Source organism: Eubalaena glacialis, chromosome 11 (assembly GCF_028564815.1).
Source record: "Eubalaena glacialis isolate mEubGla1 chromosome 11, mEubGla1.1.hap2.+ XY, whole genome shotgun sequence".
Classification (NCBI taxonomy): Eukaryota; Metazoa; Chordata; class Mammalia; order Artiodactyla; family Balaenidae; genus Eubalaena; species Eubalaena glacialis.
The window spans coordinates 9,658,726-9,679,274 of record NC_083726.1 but is presented as its reverse complement, the minus strand read 5'-3'; the positions used below and the strand labels follow the sequence as shown (position 1 = coordinate 9,679,274).

At 57.1% G+C, this 20,549-nt stretch overlaps 1 protein-coding gene across 3 annotated transcripts; it reads right to left on the bottom strand.

The window, feature by feature from the left end:
* Positions 1 to 982: 982 nt before the first annotated feature.
* Positions 983 to 20,264, bottom strand: CBX7 (chromobox 7). Of its 3 annotated transcripts, none has more exons than XM_061204952.1 (6): positions 20,142 to 20,264; positions 17,831 to 17,874; positions 10,332 to 10,397; positions 6,241 to 6,307; positions 3,506 to 3,857; positions 983 to 3,112 (listed from the first exon to the last, which is right to left on the bottom strand). In XM_061204952.1, exons 1-6 carry the CDS (start codon positions 20,208 to 20,210, stop codon positions 2,955 to 2,957), a joined length of 756 nt encoding a protein of 251 aa, XP_061060935.1. In that variant the 5' UTR covers positions 20,211 to 20,264; the 3' UTR covers positions 983 to 2,954. The 3 variants fall into 3 exon arrangements, with proteins under 3 accessions (XP_061060935.1, XP_061060936.1, XP_061060937.1); XM_061204953.1 differs by having other exon boundaries at positions 983 to 3,109; XM_061204954.1 differs by having other exon boundaries at positions 3,506 to 3,578.
* Positions 20,265 to 20,549: the final 285 nt, after the last annotated feature.

Here is a 20,549-nt window from a genome sequence, read left to right as displayed (position 1 = left end):
GCATCTGCTCTAGCTCTCCCCGCACACACTCACTCTGAAACGGTGTGTGCTTGGAATCGACTCGCGCCCCCAACCCCTCCCAAATACATTCATTTAGTCTGAACAAAGCTCGGACGCTCATTCTGTGCAAAGGAAGCGTTCTTGTGCTGAGACCCGGAGGCCAGGCTGGCCAGTTATAAAGCAAAAGCGAAACCACCTGACAAGCCAAGCGCCCTCCCCCAGGGCAGGAGCCAGGGGGAAGCTGGTGGAGGGACCACCAACCTAAGAGCGGTGGTGATCCAGAGCGGCCCGCAGCATCACCAGGGGCCGCGCCACGGGCGGAGAATATGCCCCTCGCCCCACCCCACAGCAAAAGAAAAGTACCAACCGGTCTCTCTACATTCAAAACAGGTGGGGCTGGGGGAAGGAAAGGCAGGTGGTCCAACTTTTTCAACGCCCACCCCCAAGTGAGTACTGGCCTTCTCGGGTGGCAGTGGGGTGGGAGGTCGCGCCCGCCTTGCCCCCTCTCACCCCAAGGCCCTCTGGGACGCTCAGGGCTGGAGGAGTCCTGCAAGGCCACTTCCAGCCCCTCACAGAGGTCACCGTCCTGGGTCCTGGGCAGGAAGGTTCTAACAGCCTGCAGCCCTTCCCCCAGGGAGCCTCCGCTCCCAGGTCCGGCCCTCCAGAGACCAGGGCGCCCCGCGGGCTGTGAAGGCTGAGCGAGAGGCTAGAAGTGCTCCTCTGCGGCAGCTGCCTCATCCCACACGAGCCCCCAGACCCGCCAACTACAGACAGCTCTTCAGAGTGACGCAGGAGGAGGCCACATGTCCCCTGGGGGCTGGGGAGTGTGACTTCTCTTGGAAGCTGCCAGCCGAGTCCCAAGCCAGGGCCCACAGCTTTCTGTCAGCGCGACACCCCTGCCCACCACCCTCCCCTCTGCCGGGAGCCCCTGATCTGGGACAGCTTCCCACTCAGGCTGCCCTTCCCCTCCCCAGGGTCCCGTAGCTGGGCAGGTTCCCCGCTGCCCCTCCTCTCCCTGGTCCACCCCCAGACTCCCCTAGACACAACCCCCTAGCCTGGGGGTGAATCAAGTCATGGGGTGGGGGGGAGGAAGCCATCCCCCAATGGAAGCACTGAATTGACCCTGGACAACAAAGGATTAAGGAGGAAGGGGAGACAGACACTCAGGGATCTGGGATCTTGCCAGCAAGGCACCCCAAACAAAAATGGGGTGCAGGCCGTCTTTGGTTTGGGGACTTGGGAAGAAGGGGTCTGGGGGAAGAACTGCCCTAGTGGAGCCTCAGCAGGATTCTGCCCACTTCCTCAGGACAAAGCAGAGCGTGGAGACAGCCCTGGGGGAGGGCCCTGAGTGCCTGGGCTGACAACGGGGAGAGGCGAAGGGGCCAGCCTTTCATTTGCTCCCCTGGTACCCACCCCCCGTCTGGCTTTTTCTCCCCCGCAGGACCAGGACAGGGGAGACGTCACTGCTTACTGCCAGGGGAGCCACTAGTCCACAGGGCACGTCTGTGCAAACCACAAACAGAGCGCCCCTCTTCTGGCAGACACAGGCCCCTGCCAGGGTGGGGGGCTCGTGCACAGCCTGACCCATCGCCCACTACAGCCCGACCACAGGAAGACATGGCAGAGGTCCCGCCGCAGAGAAACAAGGTTAGTCCCAGCTGCAGCACTGAGGGTGGATGGGGGGGAGACCCAGAATGGAAGGAGGAAGGGTGTCAGGAGTCGAGGGCTGCCCTGAGAAGGTGGTGGGACGCTTCCTCCCTCCCTGACCACCCACGCCCATGTCTGGTTGGCTGAGTTGAAGGGGAGAGCAGAAAAAGAGGGGAGACAGAAGGGCTGGAAAGTCACCTGAGTCAGAGAGAACAGGAGCCCCGGGGGTAGGGGGACAGGGCACAAGTGCCTCAGAGCTCGCGCCGGTGCGCAGCACACATGCACAGGCTTGCACGCCTGTGGCTGCCCAGGTGACACCACAAGACTGCATCCGCACGCCTGGAGTGTCGGAGTCCATCCAGCTGCCCCCTGGCCGGAGCCTGGCCCTCCCCCGACAGCTATCCACGCTGACTCGGATAGGTCCTGTCAGGCGAAGTGCTGTGCAAGGTGGGATGAGCGGGGCTGCCTACAGCAAGCTCTTCTGTGCTGTGAATCACTCCCCCCCCATCCCCCCCCACCCCGTCCACCTGGTCAGGAGGCTTGCAAGACCCACTGCACACGTCTGCGGACCGGCACATGCAGTCACGAGGGCGCGAGGGGTAGTGTGCACACACCTGCGGGGCTGGGTGTGCAAGTGAGCGGTTTGCACGGGCCAAGTGATGGAGCTGGGGCGGGTAGCTCTCAGCAGAAGGGGCTTAGCTGGCAGCTGCCCCCAGGGGAAAGGAGAGACCTTTCTGAAGGGGTGGGACGTGCCCAGCAATCTCAAACCCTTCCCAGCCCCTTAGCTCTGTGACCCAATCACTTTTGGTCAAAGCCAGCCTCCATATCCCCCCGCAAAGCTGGAGTGGAAAGTTAAAAATAAAGACCCCTCCCCAAACACACACACACAAAAAGGCAAAGGGGAAGCCAACCAGAAAGGCTGGGGTGGGCTACTTAAGGGGAGGGTTCAGGCCTTCCCATCCTCCTTTAGTCCCGGGGACCAGCTGCTGTCTCTCTAGAGAAGAATGGTGATGGAGGTGTCCGGGGGAGGCTGGTCCTGTCCCCATCCTACCCTGGAGATGGTACCCCAAGTGACAGAGCAGTGCCAGGCCTCCCCAGGCCCAGCCCTGACACAGACCCAAGGCTGCCCTGTAAACGTCCGCACAGAGAAAGGGGCGGGGCGGTGGGAGAGTGTTGGGATCTTCCCCCCTTCTCCTCATCAATGTTTCTTTAAATAAAATAATTACCCACCCCAACCCCTCCCCATTTCTGGAAGTCCCCACCCCAAGCCCAAAAGAAAACAGTTTAAGAAGAGTAAAAATGGTGATTCAGAACTTCCCGCTGCGGTCTCGGAAGAAGCCCTCAGCTGCCTGGGCCTCGCGGAAGGTGACGGTGATGGAGTTGGCGGTGATATCGGTCACTGTCACTTCACTTGAGGGGAGCGTGGGTGTCCAGGAAGGGGGCCCCTCGGCCAGATCTGCATCTGCTGCAGCCATGGGACAAAGACACACAGACAGACGGGGGACAGCGTTGGCAACAAGGTGGGGAAGGTGGGCGTGGGTGGCAGCTTGTCGACCACCTCCCACCCCACCCCCAACACCTGATCTTCTTCTGAGTCTCCAGCCAGGTCAGGGCCTAGTTCAAGGCTGGACACACAGGAAGATGTCACTACATGTACCTTCCCTGGCTGGACACGAACTCATCCTGAGTGGGACCACGGAAAGAGCTCTGGGCTTGGTGCCAGGGGCCCTGCGGGCTATGTGGCCTCAGGAGCGCCCAGGCCCTCTCTGGGCACTGGACCAGCTGGACCTGATGCCTCAAGGGACCCTTCCAGCTCTGAGGGTCCCTGGGTCTGAGCCTCGGGGCTGGGCCGCCTTACCCTCCTCTTCAGGGGGCTGCTCAGCAGGCTCCCACTCGCTGGCCGCCTGCAGGACGTCCGGGGCCGGTGACTCCTGCAGGAAGAGCTCCCGTCGATGGCTGTGACTCTCCAGGTTGGGCCCGCGGGGCGGGAACTTCTTGCGTGAGAGCCGCAGGTACTTGTGGGCCTTGCGGGGCTTGCGGAGCGGGAAGGGCAGGGTGGGCACCAAGGGGCCCTTGTCCACCAGCTCGGGTGCCCCCGCCTTGACCACCCCCTCGGGGCTCCCGCTGCCGAGTGGGCGCGTCAGGGAGAAGCAGAGCTTCTCCTTGCCCTTGGCCTTGTGGGAGCTCCGCAGGTCCATGCTGTACAGCCGCTGCGGGGGCAAGCCAGGGCACGGCGGATCAGCCCTGCCCTCCCACCCACTGCCGCGCCTTTGCTCGTGCTGGTCCTCCCGCCCGGGGTCCCCTTCCCCATGTTTCAGGGCTCAGAGCCAGCCAGCACCCCGCCCCTCACCCCAGCCCAGAGCGCTCCCCTGACCAGCCCCAGCGCCAGGGCCTGGCCCAGCTCAGCCTTCCTCTTGGCCTCACAGCGCGGCCTCATCTCCCAGGGCCCTGTAAGTGGCTCAGGGACGGGGCCTCAGGGCACGTTCCTTTGGTCCATGGCAGAGGCACACAAGCGGTACAAAAGAAAACTGACCAACAAAAAACACACCTGCATTTCTGAGGCAGATAAATTAAGGAGTTATTCTTCATTACAGGGAAGGAATCTTTGCTTCTAAAGAACCCCCAAAGCTGAAACGGCCAGCTCGCTAGGGAAATGGTGTGAGGCACAGGGCTCTGAAGTTTCCTGGGGCAAGTTGACCAGGGGTACACATAGCACTGGGGTGCACCATGTCACCCAGCCACAGGAAGGTCTGCCAGCAGCCTCCAGACACCCCTTGATTCCCCCAGGACTCTCCTGGGCTCTGAGCCGCAGGGTGGCCTTGTCTGGGTCCAGACCTCTGTTGCCCTGCCTCTTTCTTGCTTAAATGGGCTGGAGGACACATTCTTCTGCCATTCAAAGACTGAAGTTTTATAATTTGTGCATTTGTCTTACTGACTTTTGGGGGAAATTTATACAAACCCAAGAAAGATCCTTGGTGCTAAGATGTTGCGGGGGCCTGGATCACTCTGGGACAGTAGCTTCTCCTGCTACCTGTCACCAGAGGCCAAGAGCTCCCAGGAGGAGAGTGAGGCCAGCAGATAGGACCTGTAGGTCAGACATCTCAAGTTGGGGGCAGAGATCACATGTGCAAGTTCCATTCCTCAGTCCCACTAGCTAATCCCCATCACTCAGCATGGGGTGCAGGTTGTCATGGTGATGGGAGGAGAGCTGAACTGGGAGGAGATTGTGAAAATACTGCAATGCTAAGAGGGCTTATCCCATATGCAACTTTATCAAAACCCACCCCTTCAGCCTGGCTCGTATACCATCACAGGCCTAGTAACTCTCATACAGTTCTGTCCTTCTCTACCTCACCACGACAGAATTACAGTTACTAACTAACGGGTCCAGGAGCACCACGACTCAGATCTGGGTTTTAATCCAGCTGTGTGACTCTGGATGGAATGGACCGGAGGCTGGACATGGCTCACACTGCACGTGGACCAAGAAGCCTTATTTTTTTTGGCTTCAAATTCCCGGGTGGGCCTTATTAAATTAAGGACAACAGGTATTCTTATCATCCCGATTTCACAGATGAGAAAACTCAAGCTCAGAGATTTGCCTCAAATCACATAACTACATCACTTCAGACTCCATCCTCTTTTCAGTGCAAACCAGTGAAAGTAGCAAAGTGCCCCCAGGACCTGGGTAACACGGGCTGCCAGTCTTGTGGCAGAGGGCTTCTTCTCACTCAAAATGACACATTTCTAGGGACTTCTCTGGTGGCACAGTGGTTAAGAATCCGCCTGCCAATGCAGGGGACACGGGTTTGAGCCCTGGTCCAGGAAGATCCCACATGCCGCGGAGCAACTAAGCCCGTGAGCCACAACTACTGAACCTGCGCTCTAGAGCCCCCGAGCCACAGCTACTGAGCCCGCGTGCCGCAACTACTGAAGCCCGCGTGCCTAGAGCCTGTGCTCCGCAACAAGAGAAGCCACCGCGATGAGAAGCCCGCGCAATGCAACGAAGAGTAGCCCCCACTCGCCGCGACTAGAGAAAGCCTGCGTGCAGCGACCAACACCCAACGCAGCCAAAAAAATAATAATAATAAAAAATAAATTTAAAAAAAATAAAAAAAATAATTAAAAAAATGACACATTTCTAGACCATTCCAAGGCTATGGTTCCAGAATTCTATGAATCTCCTTTTCTTGGATTCTAAAATTCCAGACTCCCCTGTTTCCTCAATTCTAAAGTTTATGCTTCTAAGATTCTCAAATACTACAATTTTGTATTTTGGGGACTTTGAGCATCAAGATTCTAAGCTTTCAAAATTCTAGGATCCCGTAAGCCACACATCCACCCTCCCTCCCTCCACAGTACCTTCCACCCACGGTGTCTTCCAGGGGCACCAGCCCCACATTCTGACTTTTCCCAACTCCTCCCACTGAAACTTACCCACTAAGTGCCCTGCCCCACCCCACAGTGTCCTGGGTGGAGCCGAGGAGGGTTAGTGGTTCAGCAGAACTATCCAGTGCAAATGCACGGATGGGCAGGGGCTGGTGGGAGGAGCAAGGGGGCCCTGTGGGTGGGCACCAGAGCTGGTGGGGTTACCTGCAGCAGAAGCCGCTTGGGTTTCGGGCCTCTCTTCCTATACCCCGATGCTCGGTCTCTCTCCTCCCTGGGGTGCAAAGCAGATGGCAGAACAAAAGGAAACACTGTTGACATTTAAGGGAAAGTAAGGCATCCGCTCCACCCAGCTCTCTGCTGTCTACGGGGGAGGGGGACACCCTCCACAGGCCAACCCCCAATCCTGGGGTAGGGCTCCTCACTTCAGACCGTAACAATGGGGTCGCGTGTTCAACTCCCAGGGCTGCATCTTCCCATCTGACTAAAGGTGAGGGCACGCGACTGGTCCCAATTGCTAGAGGTGGGACTCGGGGGACATCTCCAAAAATACGTAGGTCTTCACGGCCCCAGGGTCATGCCAGACCTCTGCTCTACGTGCACTGGGAACAGCCCCCAAAACAATGTAGTTCCAGTTTCCACTCTTAGGAGACTTCTATAGAAACCTGTCAATTGAATTTGCCTTGAATGCCTCAGGCAGACTGATGAGAATGGCCACGAGTCCTTTCGCATGCGAAGTTCTGCCCAGATCTCCCCCCACTTTGGCATCTCCACGAACCTGGTGGGGAGGACAGGCTCCCATTTGTCTGTATCGTCTGGTTGGGGAAGGGGAAAAAAACTAGCCTGCATTCAGTCCCCAGTAGATGCCAGACTCTCTGCCGGATGCCTTCCTCACATCACAAACACACAAGGCACAACCTGAGGACGCAGACAAACCCACACACAACACACAAGACAACACACCAGAGACCCCAACAATGTGCTGGAAGTGATGGGACAATTCAAAGTCGTTTCATTCTGTTTCACTTCATTCCACTCATGCTGTCTGTGGCCTTGGGCCAGTCTCTCAGTCTGAGCCAAGCTAAGCCAGTGCATCCGTGGAGCCTGTTTCCACTGTTGGTCCCTCCTCGAGGCAGTGGCTGCCACCCCCTTCCAGACATCAGACTCCAGGGACGCTGGGGGGAGGGCTCTCCCTCCCTCCCCACGGAGTCAGCTTCGGCAGGTCTGCCGTGGGGCCCTAGAACCAGCATTCATTCGAGAGAAGCACCCAGGGCATAGGATACCCACACCAAGACAGGCCTCCCAAGCCCTGGAGGGTGAGCACCTTAACTCAGAGGCCGGTGCTGGGCACCAGGACACCCCGTTCCAGGCCCAGCTCTACCTGACCCACAGGAGACCCTGGCTGGTCACTTTCCCTCTCTGGCCCTCAGTTTTCTAGTCTGGAGCAAGAACTTCCCTTCTCAGCTGGTCCCCGGGGCTCCTGGGAGGAGTGAGAGAGGCCCCTGGCATTTCTCAAAATGGGGGGTAGAAAGACTAAAATAATAAAGAGGAAGAGAAGGAGGAAGTAGAGACAGGGAAAAAGGAAAGGGCCTTGAGGGAAAAGAATAAGAATAATATGTCTTTATTATTTTTGTATAAGTGTTATTTATTATTATTTTTATTATTAGGTCCTGCACACTTTGTACAAGGCACTGCTCTCAATGCTTTAACCCTCACAGCCACCCTATGAGGGAGGCACAGTTTCTATCCTCATTTTATAGCTAAAGCACAGAGAGGTTAAGTCATTTGCCCGATGCTACAATTCTGACAACTTCTGCCACTGGTGAAGATGCTGAGCTCTGGGTTCCAGGCCTGGCGAGGTCAGGCCTGGGGGCCCACTCAGGGCCAGGGGGGCAGGCCTGCAGCCCAGGCCACATGACCTGGCTTCCCATCTATAGCACCCCTGCTCCTGCCCTGCAACCGTGGGGGGGGGGGGAGGGGGGGGGCTTCCATTCTGTCCAGTCCTTACCTACCCAGGGCCCATCAGTGTCCAGGGCTGTGGGGATCGTGGTCCCACAAGCCCTCAGTGCCCCATTGGCCCCTCCCAGGATGCAGGGACTCCCCATTAGAGCCCCCTGGCTCGACTCCTTCTGAGTCTCTTAAAAACCCTGCAAAGCAGGTGTTAAAATGGTCGTCACCCCGCTTCCATCTCCTTCTCACCAAGACCCAGAGAGAAAGAGGAAGTCAAATCACACAGTGGGTCTGTAGAAATCCCCAAGCTTCTCATCTGTTCCTTAACTACGGACTTTTCTGACTCATTGAAAGCAACATCCGAATCCTGTACCAGGACTCACAGGGCCCTCCCTGAGCTGCACGCCCACTCCTTCAGCTGCCCCTGCCCCAGCCCCTGCCCCTCCCCCAGACGCCCCACCCCTGCCCAGCTCACACCACTCCAGCTGGCCACACTCAGAGCCACGTTTGCCTCCATGCAGTTCCTCAGCCCAGGGCCTCTGCATCACTTTCTTGGGTGCTCTTCACCTGGATGGTCTTCTCTAAAATAACCTACTGGGGTCCTTCCCTCACTTAGCTCAGGTCTCTGGTCAAATGCCACCACCTAACCATTCCACTGAAAGCAGCGGCCCCGTCCCGACCCTGTCTGTGCAGCAGTCAGCACGTCGGCATCTACACATTTACTGGTATACTTTTCACTGCAGGTCTCCACACTGGAATGTAAGCCCCACGAGGGCAGGGACATTTGTTGGTTTTGTTCCTTGCTGTGCCCCAGTCCCTGGAACAGTGCCTGGCACACAGTGGGACCTCAATAAAGATTTGTTGAGCAAATGAAAGAATGAACTAGCTGACCCCTAATTACCATCAGGAAGACATCTGCCCGTGTGTGCCCACACCTAATGGTTTGCGGAGTGCTTTCACACGCCTTTCCTCCCCATGAGAGCCCTTGAGGTCAGCACTGTTCTCCCCATTTCACAGACAGAGAAGCTGAGGCTCAGAGAGGAAAGAGGCCCTGTGCAGCACCTCACAGCTGGTGAGTGGAAGAGCCAGGATTTGATCCAGGCCTTTGACACCTGCCCAATGCTCTCCTTACCACAATCCAGGACATTCCACAGGGCTCTCTCAGTGTCACAACCCTTTTGGATCAAGGCCCCACCAGCACTCGGGAACCAGAAAGAAGCTGTGGGACAGGAACACTGTGATTTTTAAAGGAAAGAGCAGTGGGAACGTTTCCTTCGAATCAGCAGCAGGAGACCTCCTGTGGGAGAAGCGATCAGAAGTGGGCGAGGAGGGGCAGCGGAACAGCATCACTGGGGCTCAGGAGCCCCACCCAGGTTAAGCCCTAGTTGGGCTGCCTCCCAGCTGTGAGGACCCTGGACAAGCCCCTTAGCTCTTCAGAGCCTCGGTCTCCTCATCTGTCAAATGAGACCCTCATCCCTGTCTCAGGCGGTTACTAAAAGGAACTAAATAAAAATGACTTTATAAAACGGTCCCGCACTGTACAGGGTCGATGGGCTGGGGAGAGGCAGAAAGATTGGGCAGCCTGCTGGCAGGGAGGCCAGTAACGCTGGGGCTCATGCAGCAGAAGGGAATGGCTAGATTATGCTCAAAAGGCCCTCCCACCAGGAGAAACAACATTTTTGGTAAAAGCTCCCGGCTAAGGTGTGCCATCACGGCCCATCGGACGAGCTGCCAATCACTAACCAACCCTTGGAAAAGCACTTGCAGCAGAGCACTGGCAGACACGGCAGTCTGCGACCTGGAGGCAGCTTTGCCCACGGCCTCCCAGCTAGGAGGCAGCCAAGCAGGAGGGACCGGAACCCAGGTGTCCTGGCTCCAAAGCCACACTTCCTCCCCTGGCCTTTCTTGAGAGCTTCATCAAACTTGGCGAGAGGACCTGTAGGGGGCAACCTCCCTCTGGCCCATCACCGGGCATGACTGATACCGCTGCCCCTCACACGCACGGCATCTCTACGCCCAGTTTCACCTTCTTCACGGCAACTGAAACCCCTGCCTTCTGGGGAAATCGGGGCAGGTGCTGTTGGGGGTGGCCTACAACAGCAGAGAGACAGAGGCCTGGGATTGTTAGCGGAGTGGCTGACATCACCCAGCAGCAGGAAAGGGACAGGGCCCTCGGCTGCCCTGGGACCTGGTGCCCAGCACCTTCCCCCAGCTGCGGACAAGACCCGGCAGTCCCTGCCAGACCCCTGCCCCCAGTGACCCTGGTTCGGAGCCAAGCCAGCAGCAGCTCCCTATGCAACCTCAGAGCCTGCCTTCCACCCAGCCCCCTGGAAGGCTGAGCCCCTTACTTCTCCTCATAGGCCATGACCAGGCGGGGGTCCAGGATGTGCTCCTCCGGCTCCCACGTGCTGTACCTGGGGAGAGAGACAAGAGGTCAGAGCTGGCCTGCCCCCCACCCCGCCACCCCCCACTCAGAGGCCACAGCTGCTCCACCAGGGCCCATTTGCCTGCAGGACTTTGCCCCTTCCTGATCCAGTGTAACTGTCGCCTAATCCCATGAACTGTCCCTGGCTACCAGGGTAGGTTGGAGGCCTCCTGGGGGCTTGCATGACACCAGAACTCCCCTCATTCTGAGCACTGATCACACCACCCTATAAGTGACTGCGTCCAACTCCGGACTAGATCCCCATGTTCACTTCAGGTCAGGCCCCATATGTCCCCGGATTCCCTTCCTATGAGAGGCAAGAGCACGTGGTGAAGAGCAGCGGCTCTGGAGCCAGACTGGCTGGGATCAAACCCCAGCTCTGCCCTGGCTAGCTGTACAGCTTTAAACAATTTATTCAGCGTCTCTATGCTGATTTCCCCATCTGTAACGGTCTCTTGTGCTGATTAAACATGTTCATGTATCTAGGTGCTTAGAGCAGCGCCTGGTGCACAGGAAGTGCTCTGTGCTTATTACTGTCACCACCCCTAGCCCCCGTGATGCCCCAGCCCCAGTGGGCCCTCTGCCCAGGCTGAGCTGCTCCCTCGCTCCTTGGAACCCATCTGCACCATCAAGGCCAGGTCTGAAGTCCCCTTCTCAGGTGGGGCCTGGCACACAGCAGGAACTTGGTAAATGTTCAGTGACTGAATGGTACAGTGATCCTACAGCAGGCCCCTAGGTCTTTCCACGAGGGACCTTCCACCACTCCCAGGCCAGACAGCATTCCCTGCTGGGACAGACCTGGGCATTTCCATCCTCCTTTCACCGCACGATTATTTACTTAGTATCTGCCTTTAAATTAGCTCACTTGGGAATTCCCTGTTGGTGCAGAGGTTAAGAATCCGCCTGCCAATGCAGGGGACACGGGTTCGAGCCCTGGTCTGGGAAGATCTCACATGCTGCTGAGCAACTAAGCCCGTGCGCCACAACTACTGAGCCCATGTGCCACAACTACTGAAGCCCGCGTGCCTAGAGCCCGTGCTCCGCAACAGGAGAGGCCACCGCAATGAGAAGGCTGCGCACTGCAACACAGAGTAGCCCCACTCTCCACAACTAGAGAAAGCCCACATGCAGCAACGAAGACCCAACGCAACCATAAATAAATAAATAAATAAATAAATAAATTTATGTATAAAAAAATTAGCTCGCTTTTTAAAAACATTTTATTTTAAAAGCAAACTCTTTATGACTTCCATAAGTGGAAAAACCAGGATGACTCATCATAAACAGATGCTAATACATAAAAAAATTTTAATTAAAAAACATATATATGGGGATTCCCTGGTGGCACAGTGGTTAAGAATCCGCCTGCCAATGCAGGGGACACAGGTTCGAGCCCTGGTCTGGGAAGATCCCACATGCCACGGAGCAACTAAGCCCATGCGCCACAACTACTGAGCCTGCGCTCTTGAGCCCGTGAGCCACAACTACTCAGCCCATGTGCCACAACTACTGAAGCCTGCGCGCCTAGAGTCCGCACTCTGCAACAAGGGAAGCCACTGCAATGAGAAGCCTGCGCACCGCAACGAAGAGTAGCCCCCGCTCGCTGCAACTAGAGAAGGTCCGCGCCCAGCAACAAAAACCCAACGCAGCCAAAAATAAATAAATTTATAAAAAAAAAAAAGAAAGAAAATCATTAAAAAACAGTCCAAGTCCTGAGAACTGTTTTAAAAAAATACATATATATACATATATATATGTATGGGTGTATGTATATGCATGCATACAAATACACATGTAATCATTAAAATACATGTATATGTCTATGTATGTACATGGGTGTGTGTAAACAAAAGCAAAGCAACGGACTGTGATTCTGGCCAAGACTGCACCCAGGACTGCTGGATAAGAAGGGAGGTGAAGGAATTTCCTGGTGGCCCAGTGGTTAGGACTCCGAGATTTCACTGCCAAGAGCCCGGGTTCAATTCCTGGTTGGGGAACTAAGATCCCACAAGCCACGTGGCACAGCCAAAAAATAAATAAATAAAGGAGGGAGGCGAGGCGGTATTAGGGAGGTATTGCGAGGCAGAGAGAGGCCAGGCAGAGCCCCTGCCCCTGCTGCCGTCTACCAGCCAAGTTTAAACCTTCATCTTCAACCATCCTGGGTACTGTGAAACCTAAAAGTAGTCCAATCAATATTTAAACAACAAGCTGCCCAAGGACAGCTTCTTTCCTTTCTTTCACTGACACTTCTGCACACTTACTTCGTGTCGGGCCCCGTGGACTCAGCAGTGAAGGTCCATGCCCTGAGTGCCACACGCCCAGCCTGAGCAGGCACCATCACAGCTCCTTTCCTTTGCACGTGCTGTGCTCTCCTCCTGGAGGGCCCCCCTCCTCCAGTGAACCTCTCATCCTTTAAAAGTCAGGTCCTTGTAGCTTTTCCTGACATCCTCTCCAAGCTGTCCTACTCCCAGCAGAATGAACCCTCCCCTCAGCTGCTCTCCAAGGCCTTATTATCGCACTTGGCACGTGCCATCCTTATTGGTGAATCAAGCTGGTGTCCTGGCTGGCAGGTTGTAACGCCTCGCCAGAGTGCCCAGCCCCCAGCCCCCAGGTGTTCTGGGAATGGCTGCAGAAGCCACTGAAGAGTTTTGCTCACCCTGGAGAAATGCTGAAAATGAAACTGAGATTTTTTTTTTATAGTTTGGGTAAAGCCCAAACTGAAAGCAACCAGAAGCTGGCAGACTTCAAACCTTCCTCCCCTCCCCCAAACAACGGTTGAATTTCCTCGACTGTAACTAGTAAGAAGAGAGGGGGGAATTTTGTGTTCCTCCAGTGTCCTCTGCCTGGCCCTCCCTTCTTCTCTAGCTGTGGAAGTTTCTCTTCAGTGCTCTAGTCCTCTCTGCCCTGCCCACTTCCCCACTGCCCTGCCCACTTTGTGTTGATGTAGCTGCTCTGTGGTTCCTGGCAAGTCCCTAACCTTCTCTGTAGTTCAGTTTCCTCATCTTAAGAATCACCACCACCACCGTAACAGCAAGGTGCCAGAGCAAACTACTGCAAGGACGCATCCATTCCTTATAACACCCTTATGAGGTAGGTTACAGATGTTACAAATGAAGAAACTGGGGCAGAGAGGTTAAGCATCTTGCCAAGATCACCGAGCCAGTAAGTGGTCAATCTGTGGTCAGAACTCAGTTGAATCTTGGCCACCCTCTCCCTTTGGATCTCTCACATGTCGAGGTAAATGGCCCCCCACCGGGCTGTGACGTCCATAGGAGAGGGGCACAGTCTGATTGGCCACGTCTTCAGCGTCTGACCCGGGGCTTGGCACACAGCGGGTGCACAGAAAGGGGGAGACTTGGCAGCTGGAGGCCTGGCCCCGTCCGGTGCTGCGGAAAGGCGGGCGGGGGGCGTTGCACAGGCGCCTCACCCTCTCGGACACCCCGGCCCTCCTAAACAGCAGGTCATCAGCGGCCCTCCGCAGTGTGGGGAGCCAGAGGCCACAGCGAGGGCAAACAAGCTTTGCGAACAGCCGGGCGCAGGCAGGACAGGAGGGCGCACCCGGCGAGGCCCGCGGCCTGGGGGACTTCGGAGGCTGGGTCTCCGGGCCGCCGGCTGGGCGGGAACCGAGCGTGGCGGACAGAAGGCTCCACAACGCAGCGCCGTGCGCCCCGCCCCCCAGGGGTCGGCAGCCGCGCGTGCACACGCACGCACGCAGCGCGGGGGCGTGCGCGCCAGATTACCCGGCCTACTGATGGGGGGCGGGGCGGGGGCGGGGACGGCGCGCGCCGGCCCCGAGGTAAACACGACCACGTGACCGCCGCCCCGCCCGCCCCCCCCCCCCCGCCCTCCTCTCCCCCGCCCCCCGAGCCGGGGTAAACAGGCTCGCGGTCGCCCCTCCTGGGCCCTGCCGCGCAGGATCCCGCCGTGCCGGGGGCGGGGCGCCCTGCAGAGCCAGGCCCGCCCCAGCCCCCGACTCCGATTTAGCGTCACCCAAATGAGAAGCAGCGCGGCGGACTCCCGAAGGCGGCGGTGAGCAAGTGACTCCGCTGCTCGGGCCTCCGTTTCCTCATCCGTGAAGGGGACCTACCAATAGTCCCTGTCTTTTAGGGGTGATGTGACGATTAGATGTGTTAAGCCACATAAAGCACTTAGAGCAGTGTGGTACATAATAAAAGCAAACAAGCATTTATTAAATCAATATCAAAAGCCTGGAGAGCGCAAACACACACCTGCCAGGGCCAAACCGAGGACTCTGTGCTGCCACTACTCAACCTGGCCTTGGAGGAGAAAGAAGAGCCTCCTCTGCGTCTGGCACTGTTACGAACCCTTTCTTGTCTCAGGCAGCCTTCCACAGGGCTCCGTGAGGCTAGGGCCCCATTTTACAGGTGGGGAAATGGAGGTGCCCATAGTTCAAATCGTCCCACCTTTATGACCTGGGGCAAGGACGCCTCTGCTGAGGGTTTCTGTCTCCCCATCTGTACAATGGGTTGCCATTAGGCAATTACATGGGCCAATGCCTGATCTTAATAGGGGCTTACTGATAGGCAGCCTGGTTATTGCTGTACCCTGATACACTGATAATATCACTACTGAAGCTCTATGGAGGCGGTCCTCCCCACAAATAGGGTAGCATTCACAAGTAGGTAAGAATGGAGGGAAGGAAAGCGTTTCCAAAGAGGAGCAGCAGGGTCCTGGGCAGGCTGAGATGAGAGGGGGGTATCTGAGCATCTCTGTGGGGCTGACAGCATGTAGCTGATTATTTAACATCCTCTGCCCTGTGCCCCCAGCCCCTCCCTGTGCCATTTGCTGTTCCTTCCAGAACAACCAAGATAGCTCCTCTGCCCCATCTGCTGGGGAGGAAGGGCAGTCATTTGTCTGCTGTTGGGGAGAGAAAAAAGGCAAAGCACCCAAAGGTTGAACAGGGGCCTGGCACAGAGTGAGTGTCCGTTCAAATCATGGCTTCTGTTATTAACATAAGCCTCCCTGCCCAGGGGGCAGAGGGTGCTGGGGAGCAGGAGAATCTGACTCCCCTCCCACCCAGGCTATCACTGCCCTAGCCAAGGCTCCCAGGCCTGCAGGGAGCAGCCTGCCCAACTACCTACTCCCCAACCTCTTTCTCAGCCTCTTCTTCAAACAAGGCCCCCTGAGGAGGAGAGACTGAAGACCAAGAGGGTTACAAAGGAGCCCTGGTTCTCCTGCTTCTCCCTGTGACTGAACCTGTTTTCCCCCAAGTGAAGTGGGGTGGCACAGTGGATGACATAAAGTGGGCACCATGCTGCACCGGGTTGGCAGTTATATTATTGTATATAACTCCCCTCTCTGGGCCTCAGTTTCCCCATTTGAAAAATGAGAGGACTGATCTAAATGATTGCTAAGGCTACTTTGGGCTCCTGTGATGAGTAGACGCCCCCAGACCCCTCTCCCGGCTGGGGGGAGACCTAGAAGCCTGAGCTGTGTAACTTACTATTAATAGCAAACGTTCACTAAGTGCTTGGTCTGGGCTAAGCATGCATCAGGTACTCTATATCCATCATCTAATCCTCACAACACTGTTGTACTGGAGGATTTATTCCAATTTGGAGATGGAAGCAGAGGTCCTGCCATGTTGGGGACTTGCTCAAGGGCTCCCAGCTGTCTAGCTGTGAGCCAGGCCAGGAACCCAGGATCAAAGTGTAGGGGAGCCAGAAATGCCCCAGGTCATCTGGCCAAACAGGGCTTCCAGAACTCCCTTGGAGGGGGGGGTGTCACAAAAAGCAGTCATGAGGGCCCATCTGGTGGTCTCAGCATGTTAGGAAACAAGTGGGCCGCAGGGTCGGGGGCACAGGCCAGGAGAACCATGGAGGGACTGCTCTTGGACGGCCAGGTCCTTCCCCTGACTGAAGCTCTGATGGGCAGACGTATTCATTCAGGATTAATAAAAGTGGGGGAAGGAACTTTAAATAGATAAAAACCTCGGTTTAGAGAAGGGAGTCTACAGAGCAGGAAAAATAGCCAACGGTGCCTTGAAGGCCAACAGGCTGGTGTCCCACTGGGACGCAATGCCTTCTGGCGCAGAAGCTAAGAGGGGAGTGAGTACCCAGGGAGTATGCCCACCCTGAACATCTTCCTTTTCTAGCTTTCCACCTCCTCTTACCAACCCCTTCACCCAGACCAGAAGCCCACCTTCATCTGCCCAGTGGAGGAGGGGATTATCCTTCAGTCCCAGGGGGTTTGGGAAGGGGCAGCAGGAATGGATGAATGCATTATCTGGTTAACCAGCCACCAACCCTAATCATCAGGATGCCTGCAGGCCATCCTGAACACACCCCCAGGCCTTCCACCCCACAAAGTGAAGGAGCCTGTGAGAAGAGACCAGGGCCTGGACTACTGAACCCATTTTGCAGAGAGAGAAGCTGAGGCAGCATGGCCTGTCTTCCTCTCTGCTGTCTCTCACCACCGCGTGTCCAAGACACTCCCAGGACCCAAATACCAGGTCAGCCCCCAACACCAGCACAGCAGAAAGCCCCTGGCAAAAAGAGCAGGGGCTCTGGACAGAGGGGGATTCCAGGAGTCAGTCTCTAGGAGGCAGGGCTGGGAGGTGGGGCACCCACAGACCAATGGGGAGGCCCCACGACCTGCTCCTTCCCTCCCCTCCCCCAACAACTCCCTGCTGGGAGGTGATTGGTTGGTGAGAAGGTTCCTGATTGGGCCTCAACGGAGAGGCGGGGCAACTGGGAGAGGTCCTAGACCCAGCTCCCTGCCCCCGCAACTGGGAGATGGAGGAGGCACAGAAGAGATACCTGAAGATGGAGAGGCGCAGTTCAACTCTCAACTCTGCTTCCACTTGCTGTGTGACCTAAGGCAAGCTGCTTACCTTCTCTGAGCCTGTTTCCTCATCTTTAGAGATCAGGACCACAGCTGCCTCACAAGGCTGTACGGGAGCCTGCTCTGTAGACTGGAGAGTGCTGTCCAAAGGCCCCTGGCCAGGCTCTGTCCCTAGCTATATGGCACTGAGGACTCATGCCCCACTGGCTAGACTTGTCTTGCCCAACCCCACAAACCCCCATCCGGCACTGTGCTTGCTGCAGCTTGAGTGCCCCTCCACCTTGCAGGCAGCCATCTCTGAAGCCAAGATGCTGGCCCTTCACCTCCTAGGTGCTGGGAAAGGCCAGAAGCAGGGGAGCAGAGGGTCCCACCAGAAGATGGAGTGCAACACTGAATGGGGCCCATGAGAAGAGAAGCTGGGGCCCACCTTCACCCTCGTGTGCTCCAAGCCCCTCAGCTGGCAGAGGGGAAACTGAGGCCCAGAGAAGAGGATGATTAATCAAGGTCTGCTGGCCAATTACTAGAGCAGCTGGAGTGAAAAGTGAGGCAGGAGAAAGGGTAAAAGGTGGATGGAAGGATGTACAGGTAGGCAGACAGACACACACAAAGGAGCCTTACTTTGGGGGCCATCCTTTCCACTTCACCAGATATTCGACTTTACCCTGGGAAGAAAGAGAGAAGCAGACACAGTGAGATACACAGATGCCCCTACGACCACTTGCACGACAGGCCCAATCCCCTCTGCAGACAGAAGTCCCCCAACACATACACACTGTCAGGGACGCCCCCCACAAGATCCCCATCAACCAGAGATCCTCCAACTGACCCCCCCCCCCAGACCGTCCTCCCTACTAGAACACAGGAGTGCACTGGGCCCCAAGCACCTCTGGGGCTCCTGTGGCAGAAGCTTGGAGCCCATGTCACGTGTGGGGAAACCGAGACCGTGTGGGGATGTGCATGGCCAAAGACCCAGTGTCCAGTGTCCCAGGGCTAAGACCATAATTCTCTTTCCTTTTTCGATTAGAAGACTCTCCAAGTCCTAGAATACTCCTCCCTGGCGTGTCCCACATGGCTCTAGCCCCATCAGCCCCCTCCCTGTGAGAGGCTGCCTCTGGGCCAGAGGTGACAGGCTAGTGACTCCAAGACTCTCAACTCACTCTCAAATCAAAAGACCCTGGCAGGACCCCGGAAAAGGCTGACAAAGTCTCCACCTTGAGAAAGGGTGATCGCCCCTCCAGTAGAGGGGAGACAGAAAAGCAGTTTCTTTTTTCCCCTCCAGTAGAGGGGAGATAGAGCCAGGTTCCTCCCTTCCTCAAAGGTGACAGGGGCCTTTAAAAGTTCCCAGTCCAACCCCATCTGATGGGTGATACCCCTCCACACTGGAACTTGAAGACCAAGATATGTCACCTCCTCAAAGAGGCCTGCCCTGGCCACCCTTCCCAACACCCTCCCTCCCGCCTTCCAGTAGTTCTCTTTCTGTGTGGCACACAGCCCCCTTGGAAAGCATCTAAATTTATTTCCTCTTTCACTGTGTGTCTCCGCTGCCAAAATGGCAGCTCCACGAGGGAAGGGGCTCCCTCCCCGGGGCTTAGAATGGTGCCTGGTGCAGAGATCCTCAATAAATATATTTTGAATGAATGGTGAAAGGAATGATGCTTCTCACTCTCTGGCACTACCCCTCAGGCCCCATGTAGAAGGGGGTAATTACTGTACCTGCTGAGGCTACACTGTGCGGAAAACACGGCTTTGAGGAACAAATTCAAATCGAGGAAACCCCGAGGGAAGGGAGGAGGAGGGGCAGCCCCAACTTGAAGATAGAGCTCAACCCCATTGGAGTTGGGGAAGAAAGGAAGGTCATGGCCCACCTTGACTGTCACCCTTAGCCCAAGATGCCGGGACTGAGTTTTCTCTCTTTAAAGATGAGCTGGCAAACAGCCAACTTGAGCTCCTGCTCTACACCCATCTCTAACTTGCTGTGTGACCTTGACCAGGTCACTTCCCCAGCCAGGGCCTCAGTTTGTGCCTTCGTCAAATGGGAGGAGGTGAACTCTAAGACCCCTCCCGGCCCTGCCGCTAGAGCCTGCCACGGGGCTGCAGGGAGGAGATAAGGGAAAAGGAGAGTGGTGAGTGCCGGGACAGGAACTTGCCCCAAAGACTTCCATCTCCAACCTCCAGTCCGGGGCCAGACCACTTTGCAGACGTGTGCACAGGAAATGTGTACGGCCAAAGCCCAGGCCCGAGGCGCGGGGACCGAACCTAGCAGAACAGATGGCTCCTTAAATTGCAGGGTGTATGTTTTGGAGGCGAAGGCAAAGGGGGAGGAGCTTTGAGGATGCCCCAGCGCCGTAGGCGGCTCCACGGAGCCGGCCGGGCGGGGCTGGGAGTTGGGGAGGGCAAGACAGAGGGGTGTGCACTGGAAGTGGGGGAGAGACGTGGAGGTGGGGGTGTGGAGGGGATCGAAGTCCAGCAGTTAGACTTAAGAGGCGGGAGGACGCTTTTCCAAAGCTCCGCCTCCAACTTCAAAGGACTTGGCACCAAGAGTCCAGAGTCCTGAGTTCGAGACCCAGCTCCGACGCGAACACACTAGGCAAGCCGTTTCTTCAACTCGGGCCTCAGTCTCCCCATATTTAGAATGAGGAGAGGATGAGAAAGGATGGCGTTCAGGATCCCTACAGTCCGATCCTAACCTCTAGCTCTGGCGGACTCAGCTGCCCCCAGCATCCTGGGGCGACAACTTTTATTCTACTCTTCCTACAAGGTGGCGGGGGAAACTGAGGCACGGGGTGGGGATACGAGCCCGGCAGCGCGGGGCTGCCTGCCCACCCACCCCCGCCCCACTTTCTCCCTCGCCTCCAGCGCGGAGGGGACAGTGCTGGGGACAGGAGGGGACTCCACAGGGGTCCTGGGAGCCGCCCCCGGGCAGCCTCACCTTCCGCACGCGCTTCTTCCGGATGCTCTCTACGGCGAACACCTGCTCGCCGATGGCTGACAGCTCCATGCGGGGCGGCGGGCGAGCGGGCCCGGGGCCGGGCCGGGCCGGGCCGGGGGCGGAGCTGCGGGGCCGCGGCTGCGGCGCGCGATGCTCGGGCCGGCGGGGTCCCAGTCACCCTCGCCCGGGCGCGCACGCGCACGCGCACGCGCGCACACCCCCTCGCGCTCCCTCACGCCGCCGACGTTCCATTTTTGAACCTGCGCAACGTTTTCCTCGGCGCGCGCGAGCCGGCGAGCGAGCGCGCGGGGCGGGGGCGGAGCGGGGGCTCGGCTCTCGCCGGGCAGGTCACGCCCCTTCTTCCTCGGCTCCGCCCCCCGCTTGGTCCCGCCCGCTCTGGAGCTCCGC